This window comes from Cebidichthys violaceus, unplaced genomic scaffold (assembly GCF_023349555.1).
Source record: "Cebidichthys violaceus isolate CVI_PGR_0920_01 unplaced genomic scaffold, fCebVio1.0.p SCAF_289, whole genome shotgun sequence".
NCBI lineage: Eukaryota > Metazoa > Chordata > Actinopteri > Perciformes > Stichaeidae > Cebidichthys > Cebidichthys violaceus.
This window is the reverse complement of record NW_027176471.1, coordinates 40,001-56,732: the sequence shown is the minus strand read 5'-3', so window position 1 is coordinate 56,732 and position 16,732 is coordinate 40,001. Positions and strand designations below refer to the sequence as shown.

The 16,732-nt window shown below is 44.7% G+C and overlaps 1 protein-coding gene across 1 annotated transcript in view; it reads right to left on the bottom strand.

The window, feature by feature from the left end:
• Positions 1-38: 38 nt before the first annotated feature.
• LOC137880556 (regulatory-associated protein of mTOR-like) overlaps positions 39-16,732 on the bottom strand; it is a gene marked incomplete at its 5' end in the record, with an annotated part of 55,561 nt that continues 38,867 nt past the window's right edge. The window contains 10 exon segments of the mRNA XM_068721966.1: positions 39-980; positions 3,323-3,427; positions 3,430-3,462; positions 4,169-4,289; positions 4,908-5,048; positions 6,901-7,092; positions 10,062-10,127; positions 10,264-10,338; positions 11,759-11,869; positions 12,709-12,792. Of these exon segments, the coding sequence (XP_068578067.1) occupies positions 811-980; positions 3,323-3,427; positions 3,430-3,462; positions 4,169-4,289; positions 4,908-5,048; positions 6,901-7,092; positions 10,062-10,127; positions 10,264-10,338; positions 11,759-11,869; positions 12,709-12,792 (1,098 nt within the window).

The window sequence follows — 16,732 nt, the reverse complement described above, 5'->3', positions numbered from 1 at the left end:
GACAGTCTTTAGATGGACGACCGGCAAACGGTTCACAGGGTAAATACAGTACGGAAAACAGAGGTCATGGTGGATGGGATAAACTAAAAGTATAGATGTTTAAGTTCAAAACAAATTCTCACATGGGGGACGCTTCTCTCCTCACTGCATTCATTCAACACGGAGCTTTCACACTGGGTGGTGCAGAGGTGTGAGTGTGTTTATAAGTGCTTTGGAACACAGCCGCCACGAAACAACCAGAAAATAACAAAGTAGTTCTCTGATGTTCTCACTAACGCTGCTTCCCTTCATTCTTTCTATAGCTTGCCCGACCGTCCTGCTCTCTCTCTCTCTCTCTCTCTTCCTCCCTCTCTCTCTCTCTTCCTCCCTCTCTGTCTCTCTCTCTCTCTGACTGTCTCCCCCTCTCTCTCTCTCTCCCCCTCTCTGTCTCTCTCTCTCTCTCTGTCTGTCTCCCCCCTCTCTCTCTTCCTCTCTCTCTCTCTCTCTCTTCCTCTCTCTCTCTTTCTCTCCTCTTCCTCTCTCTCTCTCTTCCTCTCTCTCTCTCTCTCTCTCTCTCTCTCTTCCTCCCTCTCTTTCTCTCTTCCTCTCTCTATCTCTCCCTCTTTCTCTCCCCCCCTCTCTCTCTCTCTCTTTCTCTCTCTCTCTCTCTCTCCCCCTCTCTCTCCCTCTCTCGCTCACTCGTTGAGCTGAGGACGAGAACTTTGAATGCTGTGTGTTTACAATGTTACAATGGTGTGGATCAGCTTGTCATCACTCGTACGGTACGGTAATAAAAGCTCAACACTCACCGGCAACATTCAGTGTCAAAGGTCAAAAGTTCTTACCTATAAGGGAGTTGAGTGAAGAATAGGAGGACACCCGTCTCATTTTGTCGATGGTCTCAAAGGAGAGGATGTACTCGTCATTGTCGGGGCTCCCCAGGGTGCTGCTGGCGCTGCTGCTGGTGCTCAGGTTACCGGGGGAGAAGGCTGCTGGCCCGCCTGAATGAAGAAAAGACACACACACACACACACACACACACACACACACACACACACACACACACACACACACACACACACACACACACACACACACACACACACACACACACACACACACACACACACACAGTCACCCTCTGATCCAACTGGCAACAAAATCACGGCCGTCACAAATGTGATACGAGATGAAAAGGAAGAAAAAGAAGCTCTTATTTCGTCTAGAAAGCAGATTAGCCGCTGTTAAACTAGCGTATAAATAAAGTTTATTATTGTGATCAACATCCAACATGGCGTGAGCAGTACTTGTGCTTGGAGGGTAGCATGCCGACGCAACTTGCTCGTAACTTAATTTCAGATGTCGGGCTCAGTCACCTCCCGCTGTAATTCTCCTGATCTCAACGTTACTCGTGACCCAAACGCCACACATCCCCCAAACTGACTGCAGGCTGAAATGTGGAAACGGAGATCGGAAGAGAGCGGAAATACGCTCTGCTCATTGATGATTATTTATGATTATTGATGATAAACACCGCCGCACATTGGCACAAGCATTGAGAATATGTGAATTAGGAACGCTTCGCAGTGACAGTGACTTAACTTCACTCAGGGCTGATGCAGTCCTGGCAATGTCACACAGTTAAACACGACATTTAGAGTTTGAGCTTCTCTTGTCTGGCTGTTCATTGAACATATATAATACACATCTTTATCCTCCGTTGAACGTAGAACGACTGCACCAGGGAACGCTTGTTATTTTACAAGATGTGCTCTCTTTCATTAATTCTATTAACTTATTTAATGCCCATTTGCACTAATGTGTAATGTGAGTTGTGTTGTATACTGTGTATATATATATATATATATTTATGTTTTTAATGGCGTGCTTTTGTTATGGGTATTTTAAGTACCTTTGACGTACTTGGGAGAAGCCACTGAAATGGACGGAACAAGTCAATCTAAGCTAATATCTGTGGGAGCGAAGCAACAAGCCAGAAGAACAGTTTGAATCCTGTGGCCAATATCACAGAGGAGCTGGATGAAGCAGAACCCAATGTAGAGTTATTGAAGGGAACACTGGGACGAGTTACTTCCTAAACAAAGCACTCAAGACTACTGTAGAGAGATTGACGATACAACTGGGATTCACCCATGCTCCAATCAGAGCCAGGGCATTTTGAACCCTACTGTGAATCTGCTCAAACGTGTAATTGAAAATTCTCAGGAGGTATCAGCCAATTGTGTCACTTTTACTGTTGAAGTCCAATCAGTGCTGATGGTAAATGTAGTCCACTGAAGCAATAAACTCCAAAAAAGATGATTTTTGCATCCTGCAGCCAGCGCCGTCATTTGATGCGACGGTGACGTAGTTGGATGCGGGACAGAACTATAGGCTGCTTTTTTTTTTTAGCTTGGATTTGTAGTCTTCGCTTCTGGGTAGACAGGGTGGGGGGGGGGGGGGGGGGGGGGATGCTCCAAGTGCCGCTCAATAACAGAACTTTTCTAGTTACATTTCCAACAGTGAAAATGTCATCCCAAAAAACATGAGTGCAGAGGATGTTGTGGACGAGGAATACATTTTACCGCGTTTTAAGCGACTCGGATATTCAGCGGTATGTATTAAAGCCAGAGTAACGGCAGTGTTGAACGGCTGCAGGCTGCATGGGTCGCGTCAGAGGCTATGGGGCAGGTGTTTGTGTAATGCGTCCTGGTACTGAGGAGACGATTGCGTCGATTGACTACACCCATTTTTTTCTTGATGGGTGCTGCTGCAAGTGTTACCGCTGTGCAGGGACTCTGTACACCGAGGTGAAAGCAGGCCAAGGTCACCCCTGAAGAGGGAGCGTCGTTTTGGAAAGCCAAACCTCTTGATCTCGCTTATAACACAACTGAATTACGCAGTTATAATAAATGGTCCGTGTGTGTGTGTGTGTGTGTGTGTGTGTGTGTGTGTGTGTGTGTGTGTTCTGGCATTTATCTACATCACACCATTGTAAGACATGCGTGACAAGGATTGCCAGATTGGGAATAAATAACACACCACAAACTGGTCTGAACCTCTCTGCTGGTAGTAAAAAGAAAACAAATAAGTACGTCTGTGAACGGTTAGATCTACGGCCCAGAGCTGAAAACCCGATGCGCTAATGGTCTCTCCTCGGATTCATTTCTGCCATTCAGCTGACTAAATTGTCTTCTTTGTCTTCATTCAGTCCTCCTAGAAATTCATCTAAATTTCATCTTATTTATACATCTCTCCCATCTTTTGCCTTATGTTCTCTTTTGCTTCCATTCCCCAGCACTCCCCCCTCCTCCCCCCCCCCCCCCCCCCCTCCCCCTCCTACCTTCTTCATTGAGGTTGAGGTTCTGCAGGCTCTTGTTCAGGTTGCGGGCAGTGGTGGCAGCTCGGATGTTGGTGTAGGAGTTGACCGATCGCAGGCGTGGGATGGCGGGCTGTCCCTCACCGGAGTCAAGTTACCGGGCTCTGGACGTCAACACGGACATCGGATCAGACATTTGGATGATCCCGAAACGCATGAAAATAAACGTTTCTACGCCCGTGTCTATGATAAACAGGTGTTTCTAGAGAGACACACGGGGAAAAAGGGAAGGCATGGCCACGTCCAGGAAAGTAACATTTAAAAGTTATTTTAAGTTGTATTCCATAGTCCTAAAATCTGCTCACAATTCAGGATATACTTTTTTCTTACAAAGTCCTTTGATGATGGCAGCCTAAGTTTAAATGAGACGAGTACATGAAGAGTACAGTCTCGTTGTTATAGAAACGGGCTCAAGTGATTTAAGATTGTTCACTGTGTCCATTTGACAACATATATCCAGATTTAAATCTCCTTGTGACCGAGGTAAACCGCTTCTAACTACTCGGATTCGCATGTTTGTGACCTGCACGTATTCTAAGGTTCTTAAAATCTCTCAGTGACGCTTACGACACACATGGAACCATTTAGAGGACGAGTTATTTTGTCATTTTTAGAGACTAAGAGTCAAATGCCAAAAAGCACAAATGTGGAAGTATGCTTAAAAAAACATCAGGTAAAATGTACAATCCACTTCTAAAGCTTTCCTCAAACGATCTGCATTCTAAATCAAGTATCTGTGTAATCATAAATTGCATGTTAGTGTGTGTGTGTGTGTGTGTGTGTGTGTGTGTGTGTGTGTGTGTGCAGTACCTGCGGTGTTGGCTGGTGACGGCACTGTATAGTTCTTCTCCTCCTCTATAAACTGGAGGGCAACTGTACAGAAGTTGCTTTCATACTGGACCACCAGGTGACTCAGTGCTACTACCAGCTCCTGTCAAACGCATATGGAGGAAAAAAAAGAAAAGATCAGTTTCACGGGTTTTGATTTTTCTTTCTCTTCACGTCTTCAGTGTGTCTCCAGGTACGATGGTGACAAATGAGTAACGCATCTCTTATCTGTTAGCGAAGAATCAATTAGCAGTTGCGTCAGTGAGTCTGAGTGTGTCTCATCATGACAACATGTGGTCCTCCAGACACCTGCTGTAGTGGAAACTACACAACGAGGCGGTTTTGAGTACTTCACCAGGTGTTTCTAATACTGTCCGTCTGTCTGTGGACAGAGTCTGTCACCACGATAGCATCGCAACCTCATGAAGTAACGCTCTCTGACTCTCGTCATTTGTAATTAACATCACGAAGATGAGGCTTGGATCAATTTGTTAACAGAGAGTCATGATGGACGCTTTAGATAAATCCAAAGACCTGAAAGGTAAATTGTAATCCTTAATTGGATGACAGTTGAGATAAATTCAGTATTAATAGTTATGTTAGATTGAGCTCTGACAATCATTAAGTGTAGATCATACAGACATGAGATCCTCATCTAACAGACTTATTGCCCAAAATTATAATAAGATGATCAACTATGTGTGTATTGTGCTGCAGTGACCTTGCGGACCACGGGGCTGCCGTCGTTGATGAGCTGGGCCAGCATCATGGCCACGTTGTGGTCGATGGTGGTGGAGTGGTCCGTCCTCTCAGCAGAGTTCCCCACAAACGTCCCCAGAGCGAAGACAGCCGCACACCTCACCTGCAGCGGTTATTAAATCAAAAACACAAGGTGAACGCTCGACGGGCTTCGGATGTTTCGTCAGTCCGATCTTCCTTCATCGATGAACGGCTCTTTGCGTTCAGCAGACAACACAAATGACGTTTTAGAGGTAATTCACGGTGCCATTTTCTTTCAATGCACCGCAAGGAAATGCCCCCGGAGACGACCAGCGCTCCGTGCTCCAGCGAGCTGCTTTCCGTCACTATAACTCATCGCTTTCTCCGCTCGCTTCATTGGCCGTTTCATCCCAAAAAAATTGTGCCATCCCACAGAAGGACTCCACCATCAGGGGGACCGAAACCAAATCACAGCAACAAGAATGAATATGTGGTTGTATTGTTTGTTGAGCCAAGAGGAAACATTTTGTTTATATGCAATACAGGTCATTGTGGTTCTGTACACCCCAACACAAATTGTTTTGTGTGCAACAGTTCACATGTGTGTGTATATATAGTCAGTTAGAACTACTTAAATATTTTTTGGAGGCATTTTAATGTTTTTAACAACAAAATAAAAACTCCCTGACTGGACTCCAGGGCATCCCTGAACATTAAAAACTTCACAAAAACAGTTTCTGTTGAATTTATGCTGGACTGTAAAGGTGTTTATAATATTGTGCCTCATGAGGATTAAAATCTCTTTTTTTTTCATGAGAAAACTACTCAAGATAGCGGGATAAGAAATGTTACCCCAATAAATACATTACAAACGAGGCCTACAGCCGCCACACGCCGCATAAATATACACAAGATAAACACACACAAGATAAACACACACAAGATAAACACACTGGCATTTTAGTTGAATCGTCTGAATTTCTAAATCCAGTCATCTAGTTGGTCGGTCTCCAGTGGCCCTAAAATTTAACACAAACTCTGAAAACTCCTAATGTAAAATAGATGTACAACCTGGAAATGTAGCTGAAAAAGTGCTTTGTGTGTGTTCGTGTGTGTGTGTGTGTGTGTGTGTGTGTGTGTGTGTGTGTGTGTGTGTGTGGGTACAGACCTCAGTTTCAACCCTACGGCCAAAGCAGCTGTCTTTCCCAGGGAAGGAGGAATTATTTACTTCTGGAAACAGATGTTCCTTGTAGCTGCATATGTGTGTGTGTGTGTGTGTGTGTGTGTGTGTGTGTGTGTGTGTGTGTGTGAACATGTCTGAGCGAGGGCACCGAGTGTCTGGGTGAACTTCAGACCGAACTCTGTCTCGCTGTCCCTCCGGTCCACACACACACACACACACACACACGACCCAGTCAGATGCTGAGCGTCCTGTTCTAAACACCGGGGGTCTGCTCCGTGTGTGTGTATGTGTGTGTATGTGTGTGTGTATGTGTGTGTGTGTGTGTGTGTGTGTGTGTGTGTGTGTGTATATGTATGTGTGTGTATGTGTGTGTGTATGTGTGTGTGTGTGTGTGTGTGTGTGTGTGTGTGTGTGTGTGTGTGTGTGTGTGTGTGGGGGGGGGTTTGTGTGTGTCTTTTCCTCAACTGCATGCACAGGTTAGACCGGCTTCATATCTGGGAATACCAGATTAAAATAATATTGCGTTGTGTTTTTCTACCTGGACCCTATTTTCTCACTTTTAATAAAAAAACTGCAGTTTTACAGGATTTGCATCTCGATTGAACAAACATTTAATGTCAACTTTTTAAGATCGTTTAATGCCAATTAACAATGAATATATGAGGGAAAAAAAAGGCAATAACATTTTTTGTATTCTGTTAGAAAATTTGACCCGACGGCAAATCATTGGGAGACACTTCACGGTAAAAAGAACTAAATCTAAAGAGGTAATCATTGACGAGCAACGCATAGGATACGACCTCTCTCTCACCTCAGGGATGGGATCCGACAGCAGAGTGTAGAGCTTCTCGTGGGCGCTGTCCCGGACTCCACACCAGCGCGCCGGGTCGAAGTTCTGCCAGATGCGGCCCAGGCAAATGGCCACCCACTGGCGGAGCAAGGGGTGGGGGTCCGACAGCTGCTCCAGGCAGTTGGCTATTAGGTTGCCCTGCAGACAGGCCTCCTGGTGAGGAGGGGGAGAAGGGGGGGATCAGTTGTCCATATGTGCACTGTGTTTTAAATGGGGGGATGCCTACGTAGGATTTTTAGGACTGTGGGGTGTGAAGTAACGGTGACAAGGCCGTTTGAGCACGGCATCATTTCCCATGAGTCACCGCCTATTAAAAACACGCTGGTCTCGTTACAACTGTGGTCGTGAAAAACCGAGCTGCCAGGATTCCATTTTTTAATAAAAAGGACAATATGTGCATCGGTCTTCAGTGCGACCCATCCTGAGCAGCACAGAGGCTCCAGGCTTCAGACTTGTACTTGACTTGTACATCGTTAGTCGGTTAATTATCGCTAACCTGTAACCTCACGCTGTGACGGACAAAAGGATCAGGACTTCATTCCTTCGTGAACAAAAGGTAATTGGTCCATCGAGGTTTGAGGCAGTCTGAAGTCCTCTGTTCAAAATCCTCTTCAAAACTTTATTTTCGATTGAATCAATTTGTGCAGAGCAACAACGGGGGACTTTTTCTTCTCCTCTGTTTCCTTTGAGTTTCTTCTTTTCATGACGAAACACAAAGACACTTTGTTTTTGGGATTTACTTTTTAATTCCAATCGCTTCTATTTCGCCGTTGTTTTGTTCTCGCGTCAATAAAACAACACACTTCCTGCGTGTGTTTCACACTGCATTATGAGACACCGAGAGGCATTTACTGTGAAAAACATGCACCAGAGGTGATGCGCTTAAGTCATTCCACTCCGCTCTACTTTGCAATTCTTCAAAATCCATGTTAAACTATCCTCAACGATATGAAACACTACCAGTTAAAGTTCCACATTAAAAGCACCACCAGAGGGTCAGGGAACCGGGAGACATTGTGCAGGAAGGGTTTGCGTTTTCATTGGTCGATTGATTTCAGGCGCTGTTCGACCTGGCTCTGTGTTGAACGACTCAATACATACCAGGAAAGGGAGGCGCCACTCTACTGCAAATCCGTACACCACTCTAAACAATGCAGAGGAAGTGTCGCGTATATTCGTTAAATTGATTCCAGTCTGTTCCATTTAACAGATTTTTTTTTTTTTTTGTATCTGTGTTAAGATGCTGTTAAGATGCGACACTTCCTATGTAAGACGTTTTGTAGTAAAAAAAACAACCTTGCAGTTGCTTTTTTTTTTAATTTTGAATTTATCACAGCAACCAGTAAACATAGAGGAAGTGCAATAACAAATATGTGCTTCTGGTGCGGTTTATTCTGCAGCGGACTCAAATAAAAAGGCATGTATGTCTAATTTCTGTGTGACAACATGCCTGAACATAAAAGGGATGGGTAATCGTTTGGGTTTTTTTCCGATACCGGTGCTAAAACGATACTTTTAAAACGATACCGGAGCCTGAACCGATACTTTTAAAAAAACCAAACACACAAAACGACGATTGACGACATTAAAGAAAGGCTTTTTTTTTTTTTATTGCCAAGGCAATTTGTTTTCTTCAAATTGAACAATATATTAACTGTTTGAAGTATACTATAATACACGGGGGTGACCGTGGCTAAGTGGAGAGCAGGGCCGCCTTTCAATCAGAGGGTCGGCGGTTCGATCCCCGGCTCCTGCTCCACTAGTCTCATGTCAATGTGTCCTTGAGCGAGACACTTAACCCCTAAATGTCTACGGTAGATAGATACTGAATTGTAAGTCGCTTTGGATAAAAGGGTCTGCTAAATGACTGTAATGTATAAATATAAATAAATACAAAACACTTGGCTTCAAACTATGAATAATATATGAACTGTTTTACAGTATACTTAAATAAACATAAATAAACTTCAGCAATTCTTTTGCAGAAATATGAGCATATTTGCCTCGGCACCGAAAGGAAGCACCGAAATCTGCGTTGCGTTTCGGTCCGGTAGGTACCGGTTGTATAGGATATTTGGCACCGGTTTTCGGTACCCTACTCCTATACCGACAACAAAATGGGCCTATTTGAGTGCGCTGTCTCTGTCTACTACAGATTAAGTCCTCACGATCGTGATCAGCAGAGACACGATGCGCCTCCTCCACTTTCCTCACGTGCCACGCATTGTTACCGCGATCATTCGCTGAGCGAGCCTCCCAGCTGAACGACAGCAGCGGTCCGCGCGTATGTTTCGCAACAACCTTAGCGCAGTAATGAGCGCTGTTGTCGAAAGCGAGAGGGATAAATAATGGAGATGCGGAGCAGGCGGAGAGCCTCTGTAATGTTGGGAGCATCTATTATTTACAGGCCTTTGAGAGAGGCAGGAGCGTTTAGGAACAGCGGTAGTGGGAGAAGAAGAATAGGTGTTTCCGAGCTTGAGAGCACAAATAGCTTCTTCTGATTTGTCACATTTATATAATGTTAAGTGAGAGAAGTACTGTCAGGTAAATGAAGAAGAAAAATACGTCAGTCACGTCACATTCAGAAGTAGAGAGAAAAACAACTGCAGAGAGAGCGAGAGAAAAAGCAAAAGGGAGTAATGGTGGGATATTTCTTTGTGGAACAGTGTGTGTGTGTGTGTGTGTGTGTGTGTGTGTGTGTAGTCCATGATGAAATGACAAGCTACATCATCCCAACACCCCACCCGTGGATGTTTGATCAGCATCCGGCACAAAAGGCTTCTGGGGGGGGGGGGGGGATTGAACACAGGAGGCCAGGAACAGGCCGAAGGTGACGCTCGCGGTGATAAAGTGTCACCGTGGAGATGGCTGGGATGGAAATGGAGATTATAGAGGTGACCGGAAAACTGCCACGTAACAAATATCTCCGGGAAAAAACACAATGGGCGATAAGAGTCATCTCTCAAAGTGACGTCTGGCCCCGGAAGAACCCGCTGAGGTACCGGCGAGGAGAGTAAATGAATAGTTCGGTAGGTTCTCTCTCTTTGGGCTTCTAGCAAACACACAGGCGGCCGGGTGAGAAACACACACATGAGCAGACATGCTGAGACACACATCCGTACCTGCCCCGTGTTGTAGCTGTTCACGATAACAGCCAATATGAAGACAGCCATGGTTCGATGCTCAGCCTGTAACGAAGAAAAGAACCGTGAGGTCGTGTCTTATGTCGGTGTGTCCGCTGTCACACTACTGTCTGGAGATGTTCTGTTCAACCAACGGAAAAGAAGAGATGTATTCATTTATAGTACATTCATGGACACTCACTGGCATGTAACTGTCGGCTAACACCGACAGGAAGTACTTGTGTCCGTTGTCTTTCACCAGGTCAGCTTGACATGACTGCAGAGAGAGAGAGAGAGAGAGAGAGAGAGAGAGAGAGAGAGAGAGAGAGAGAGAGAGAGAGAGAGAGAGACACACAGACAGAGAGAGAGATAGAGAGAGACACACACAGACAGAGAGAGAGATAGAGAGAGAGACACACACAGAGACAGAGAGACAGAGACAGAGAGAGACAGAGACAGAAAGAGAGACAGAGACAGAGAGAGAAAGAGACAGAGACCAAGAGAGAGAGACAGAGAGATAGAGACAGAGAGAGAGACAGAGAGAAAGAGAGAGAGACAGAGACAGAAAGAGAGACAGAGAGAGAGAGAGAGACAGAGACAGAGAGAGAGAGAGAGAGACAGAGAGAGAGAGACAGAGACAGAAAGAGAGAGAGAGACAGACAGAGAGACAGAAAGAGACAGAGAGAGAGACAGCGAGAGAGAGAGACAGAGAGAGAGAGAGAGAGAGAGAGAGAGAGAGAGAGAGATCACTCTATTGCAGATGTTGCTTACGGTCAGCTTACACTCATACAGAACGTCATGGGGAGTATTTGTTCATTTCTCCCATGGTGGCTCCTCCAAACCATGAATGCAGACTAACGTCACACTGTTGAAGCTGTTTTTGGTGAAAATTCGCTATGAAGCTGTTTGGGAAAATAAAATTGAAGAGCGTAAGAATCAAGACGTGTATCGTCTATAATTCTGAATCATTTAAACTTAAAAAAATGATCACGTTTTTCAGTGTGCTGCAATATGAAATATCACTCGCGGTTACAAAAAAGTGTGTGAAGGAACGCAAATTATTTTTTTTAATAAAAAAACATTAAAGGGATAGTTTTGATTTTTTTTAAATGGGCTTGTATACTTGTCTATAGTCGGTGTATTAATTACAGTAGATGGATGTCAGACATGTATACCAGCACGGGAGCAAAGCAATGTGCTGCTGTTAAATGTACGCTGTATTTATTATATTTTCACAGCTTTACATCGCCGTCACTGAAGCCCGGAGGCGTGCCGACCACGAACCACTGCAGATACACTGACTTATGATAATAACCTCATAAGTCCCCACATTAAAAATCAGAGCTATCCCTTTAAGCGATTTAACGTAGTAATTTAAATATTCATTTAAAATAATTTAAAGCGATTCTGATTTTCTTTCTGAGACATGTAATTGACAGTAAGGCTGTAGGTGAACTACTTTCACCACCATCCTGGAACTGTGCCGAAAAATAACATCAACCGTCCAGAAGCCAAAAATACTAAATGTACTTTTTTTTTTATTGTCATCTAAAGTGGTTATTTGCAGAATTGTGCAACAGAATTTATATAACGACAATAAACCTGTGACGTAAAAAAAAAAAAAAAAAAGACAATAAGGGTTTAGAAAAGAAGAGGCAGCATGATTTTAATTCTTGGGAGTGTTTTACATAACTTACACTGTCTACGGCGAGGATTTTAGCCCAGATGAAAACCAGCAGAGGCCGCAGCTCTCTGGCTGAGCTCTGGAGCAGCTTTAATACGTAGGGGAAGATCCCCACAGACAGGGCCTGGAAAACACACACACACACACACACACACACACACACACACACACACACACACACACACACACACAGCACTGATGTTAATAAAGCAGTATTGATATTGCAGTTTATGATCCAGGCCTTGCGGCTGAATGCGCTTGGCCACCGAGACACACCTGCGGTCTGAAATGTAAACATGAACGCAGGAATGTGATTAAGCTGAGCAGGGAGGATAATCTCAAATGTGACTTGAGTTCAAATGTCTGTCCTCATTTTTTTTTTTTCCTTCTGCTTTGTCACTAAGCTGAGTGAGTGACCGCACGAGGAAGTAAGAGCCGCAACCGGCTCAGTGCGTTAGAAATAAGCGCAGATCAATGGCGTTATTCTGTTATTTTAAACCAGGACTTTGTTGAGAAGATTGATAGCACTCGTGTCTGTGCATTCAGGATGGAGCTGGAGTGAGGAAACAACTAGTTTATATTAGCTTAGTGTGACGACTGGAGGGGAGACGGGTAGTATCCTAAGATACTCGGGTGAAGCTGAAGACTCATGTTGGCTACAGATACATTTGTGGACTGTGGATGTTGTCCCCCCATGACTTACATTCAAAGTACATTAAGCAGGGATCTGTTAATGGCCAGCAAGTACAAAGGGAATGATTACAGCATGCAAAACCTGCTTCAACATCCATATGGGTACTGGTCAACCTATGCTTTAGGAACTTTTGTTTTCTCGGAGACATCCTGCAGCGACTCCACATTAAAGGGTCTGCACATTCTTTAATGTCTGTTTAATGTTATGGAAGAAGTAGAGACTTCTTTTGAATGAATTACATTAAAAAAAACAACTATATCTTAACGTACCAGACTGACGGCCCAGGGACCAAGATCCAGAAACCGTCCGAGCAGGTCTAGTGCCCGCAGCCGATGAACCTGACTAAGGAGGACCTGAAAGAGAAGCAGAGGGCAGAGGTCAACCGTGCGGCCTCCAAACCGAGAGGAAGCCCGAGATCAAAAGGAGGAAGGAGAGGAGGAGGAAGGGGAAGGAAGGACAGCAGGAGGAACTGCAGAGAGGTTGAGGAGGTGGAGTGAAACAGGTGGCTCTCACACCACTACTGGCCACACACTGGCACCAGGGCGCACTTGTTTACCTTGTAAGTGCGTGTGCACGAGCGTACATGTGTGGGCGACTGGGTGCGTCCTTGGCGGACATTTCACTTGGCTCCTTAAAGGACGACACACGCTTAGGACAACACAATGGTGCATGCGTGTACATTTTGGTTTACGGGTATGACGGGGATGCCAAATGGAATCACGATGTAACAGTTTGGGCCAAGGAGGACTATTTTAAGGAGGCATATGGTATGTGCTAAAAATGTATGTGTGTGTGTGTGTGTGTGTGTGTGTGTGTGTGTGTGTGTGTGTGTTTGGTTAATGCAGCATTAAGCTCAGTGCAGCAAAGAGTCTGTGTGAGGGCTGGACACCGCTCCACACCCATGTGACTGTCCCACAGTGTGTGTGGGAACAAGCATATGGAGGAAACCAGGTCCACCCACACCCACAGACACACACACACACACACACACACACACACACACACACACACACACACAAACACACACTCTGACATTTCCACCAACACATTATGTATTATCGGCGTTCTCCGTGATTTCACCCTGGTGTGCGTGACCACACAAACAGGAGGAGGCCGGGGGGAAGACCGGCCCAGGGTTACCTCCTGCTCTAAAGACGAGCGTGGGAACATGCACGTGTGTGTGTGTGTGTGTGTGTGTGTGTGTGTGTGTGTGTGACGTAGGTGTGTGTGCTCTATAACCCTTTTCCTTTCCACCTGTTCTTAAGTCTTAGGTCTTCTGTAGATTTGGCACAGATGCCAGTGAATATTTTCCACACAGTCACACACAAAAGCACATTTTCTGCACACGATGAAATTATCACATTAACATACATGTTCATTACATCATAACAGGGCCGAGTATCCCTGAGCAATGCTGCGCTATTAAAAATGCGTATGAACGCACGCGTGTGAATATTTGTCTCCTTATCCGCGTAACACCTTGACTGCAATCTCCTTCAGTGCGATGAGTAAGCGCTTTCCATCATCCTGCCATGTGTGTGTGTACGAGCGGTGAGACAGAGACAGAGACAGAGACACACACACACACACACACACACACACACACACACACACACACACACACACACACACCGTCATGTTGTTATACAATTCACATTCATGCCTGCATCACGTCACGGAGGCCTAATGCCGAACGCGCGTGAATGTGCCGCTGTTACCGTAACATCATAATTTACGAGACGTCGTAATCCCTTTCGCAAAAGTCGGTTAATCCTTCCTGGATGAAATGCCTGTTGTCAAGACAACGCCGCACCGTATCTCTCATCCCTGAGCTTCGTTGTCCTCCCTTTGCTCATTTCATTAAAGAGCATTATTGATGGAGCGCTCTCTGTTGCCCATTTCTTGTTGCTCATTGCATCTTTCAAACGGAGCCAGATTATATATTTTGGCAATAAATCCGGAATCCTCCAAGAATACCTCCTTTAACTTCATTCTTATGCAACTGTTGTGCTTAAAAGGGTGTAAAACCTGTTTATGTGTCCATCCGTTACATCAGAGAGCGTGAAGGAGCCTTGAGACTACTCTGCCCTCACGGTGTAAAGCTGCATAATGTTGCGTAATCTTAAAGGCTATTGCTGCTTTGCTTCCTCTCCCGCTCTTTAAATCCACATCAACTGCACACGTGCACGCACCCACACACACACACACACACACACACACACACACACACACACACACGCACGCACGCACACCCCATCCAGCGCTCCCCCGATCAGTCTGCCTTTTCCTCGGCTTTTAACGGGTCCCGACAGAACTGCTGTATGGACTGACTGCGGCTTGAAGTGCGCTGAGTAAGCAGGAAATTAACATCCAACACGGACAAGCGGCGCACCACCGCCACGCTGCGATATAATGCAACACCACAACTGTACAACCCCACGGGATGTTGGTGGTGGTAGGAGGAGGAGGAGGAGGAGGAGGAGGGAGGGAGGAAGAGGAGGGAGGAGGGAGGAGAGAAACATCCAACTGCTGTAGCTCAACAGCTGAAGCATGTGGCAATGTTTTAGTGTGATTTCACCCTAATTAAAGCATCCCAAACTCATTTAACACCACTACACAGCAGCCGCTGGTTCTCGTCACAGGATTTGTTGCAGCGTCGTAATGAAGGAAGTAGGAACTGCAAATGTTGAGCTCAATTTACAGCGAGGGTTTTTGCAGTACACAGCTCACTTTTCTACTGAAAGACCTAAAGTGGAAACTTGGAGTAGAGTGTCTTATAATAAAGGAGAGGATGAGGATGGATAAAGAAAGGGGAGCAGCGAGAGTTGGCAGTATAGAAAGCATTGCTGTAACGGTGGCATCCCGATCTCATGGTGGACTCCTGGCAGGTGACGTTTGCGGTTAATGAAGGCGCTCTTGCAGAGTTTGCTCGCGCATAATTGAGAATGAAGCTCTTTTCAAACGTGGCTTCATCTATCTGTTGAAGAAACGTCATTTCAGCATTCATATATAGGTCTCAATTGATGATTGACTGGTGATGTGAGCGAGGTAAGGCTACCGAGTGTGAATACTGACAAACATAATGATACAACACAGAGATCTGAGACACAGAGTGAAGAAAGCAAAACAGCTGGGCACTTTTCTATTTCCTTTAATCAAATGTGTTTTTTTTTTCTGTATTTCATATTTCCCTTTAGTTTGTGTCTTTTTGGTTTTATGGAAATCTGTAATCAGGGTTCCTAAAGCCATCAATATTGACTACGACTAAAAATGTAATCATAATTATAATGCTGAATTACCATAGAAAAGAATCAACAAGGATTGCTTCAGGGTGGCTAAATTCTTCAGTGTTTATAAAATATCATCTCTGCTTTTATGCATGTTGAATCATTCCACCTTACATAAAGCCAACACCAGGCCGTGACTACGGGGGGGGGGCAAAGGCCATCCTCTCTTCACACATCTGTTCCATCATTGAACCGCTGGCCGCTAGCATCAGACAGAAGCCTTGAGTACTTCCATCGACATGTATTGATAAAAACATCACCTTTTGCTGACGACATCCTTTTCTACATCTCCAACCAATCAGCTGTTATTCTCATCTACAGCGGTTGTTTGAATAAAAACACACAATTCAAATCATTAGGAATACATTATTGTATTTTTAATCAAATGTTTGCTTTGATTAAAAAAATTTTTTTGCCCGTCATTAGCTCCTATTATAAATTGTTAGCTGCTTAGAGCGAGTGTTAGCGAGTTATACCAATCATAATTCCCTTAGTAATATCTATTGTGTATTGCTGTAAAAACCTTCAAACTGTATTCAATCATGTTTCTGTTTAAAAACTGAATTTTACAAGATACGATTTGAACACACCACGATAATGTCATAATTTACCTTCACCCGGCAGTCATTTTTACTGAACAGAGCTTGAAAGCATCATATCGGAACTCAACCAAACCTCCGTTAACGGCCGTTAGCTCCGTTATTCAGTCAAGCAGGAGCTCTCCTCCTGCAGATTTCAACACAAATGTGTTGTTGAATTCAAGGGTAGGTTTGCATCATGTGTACAGTTACGAGCTATTTACAATATCCCTAATATCCTAAAAGGTGATTTAAAAAGGATTTACAAATTTGTGACGATGTCAGGAAGCATCTTTGAAATCTTTGAGTCCCTTTAATAAGCCATGAATCTATTTGATCCCGTTGCTCCTGGGTTGATCACATCAGGACTTAAACAGGCGTGGGCGGACGAGATGAATGAAGAAACAAAAGATGAGGTCCGGGACGAA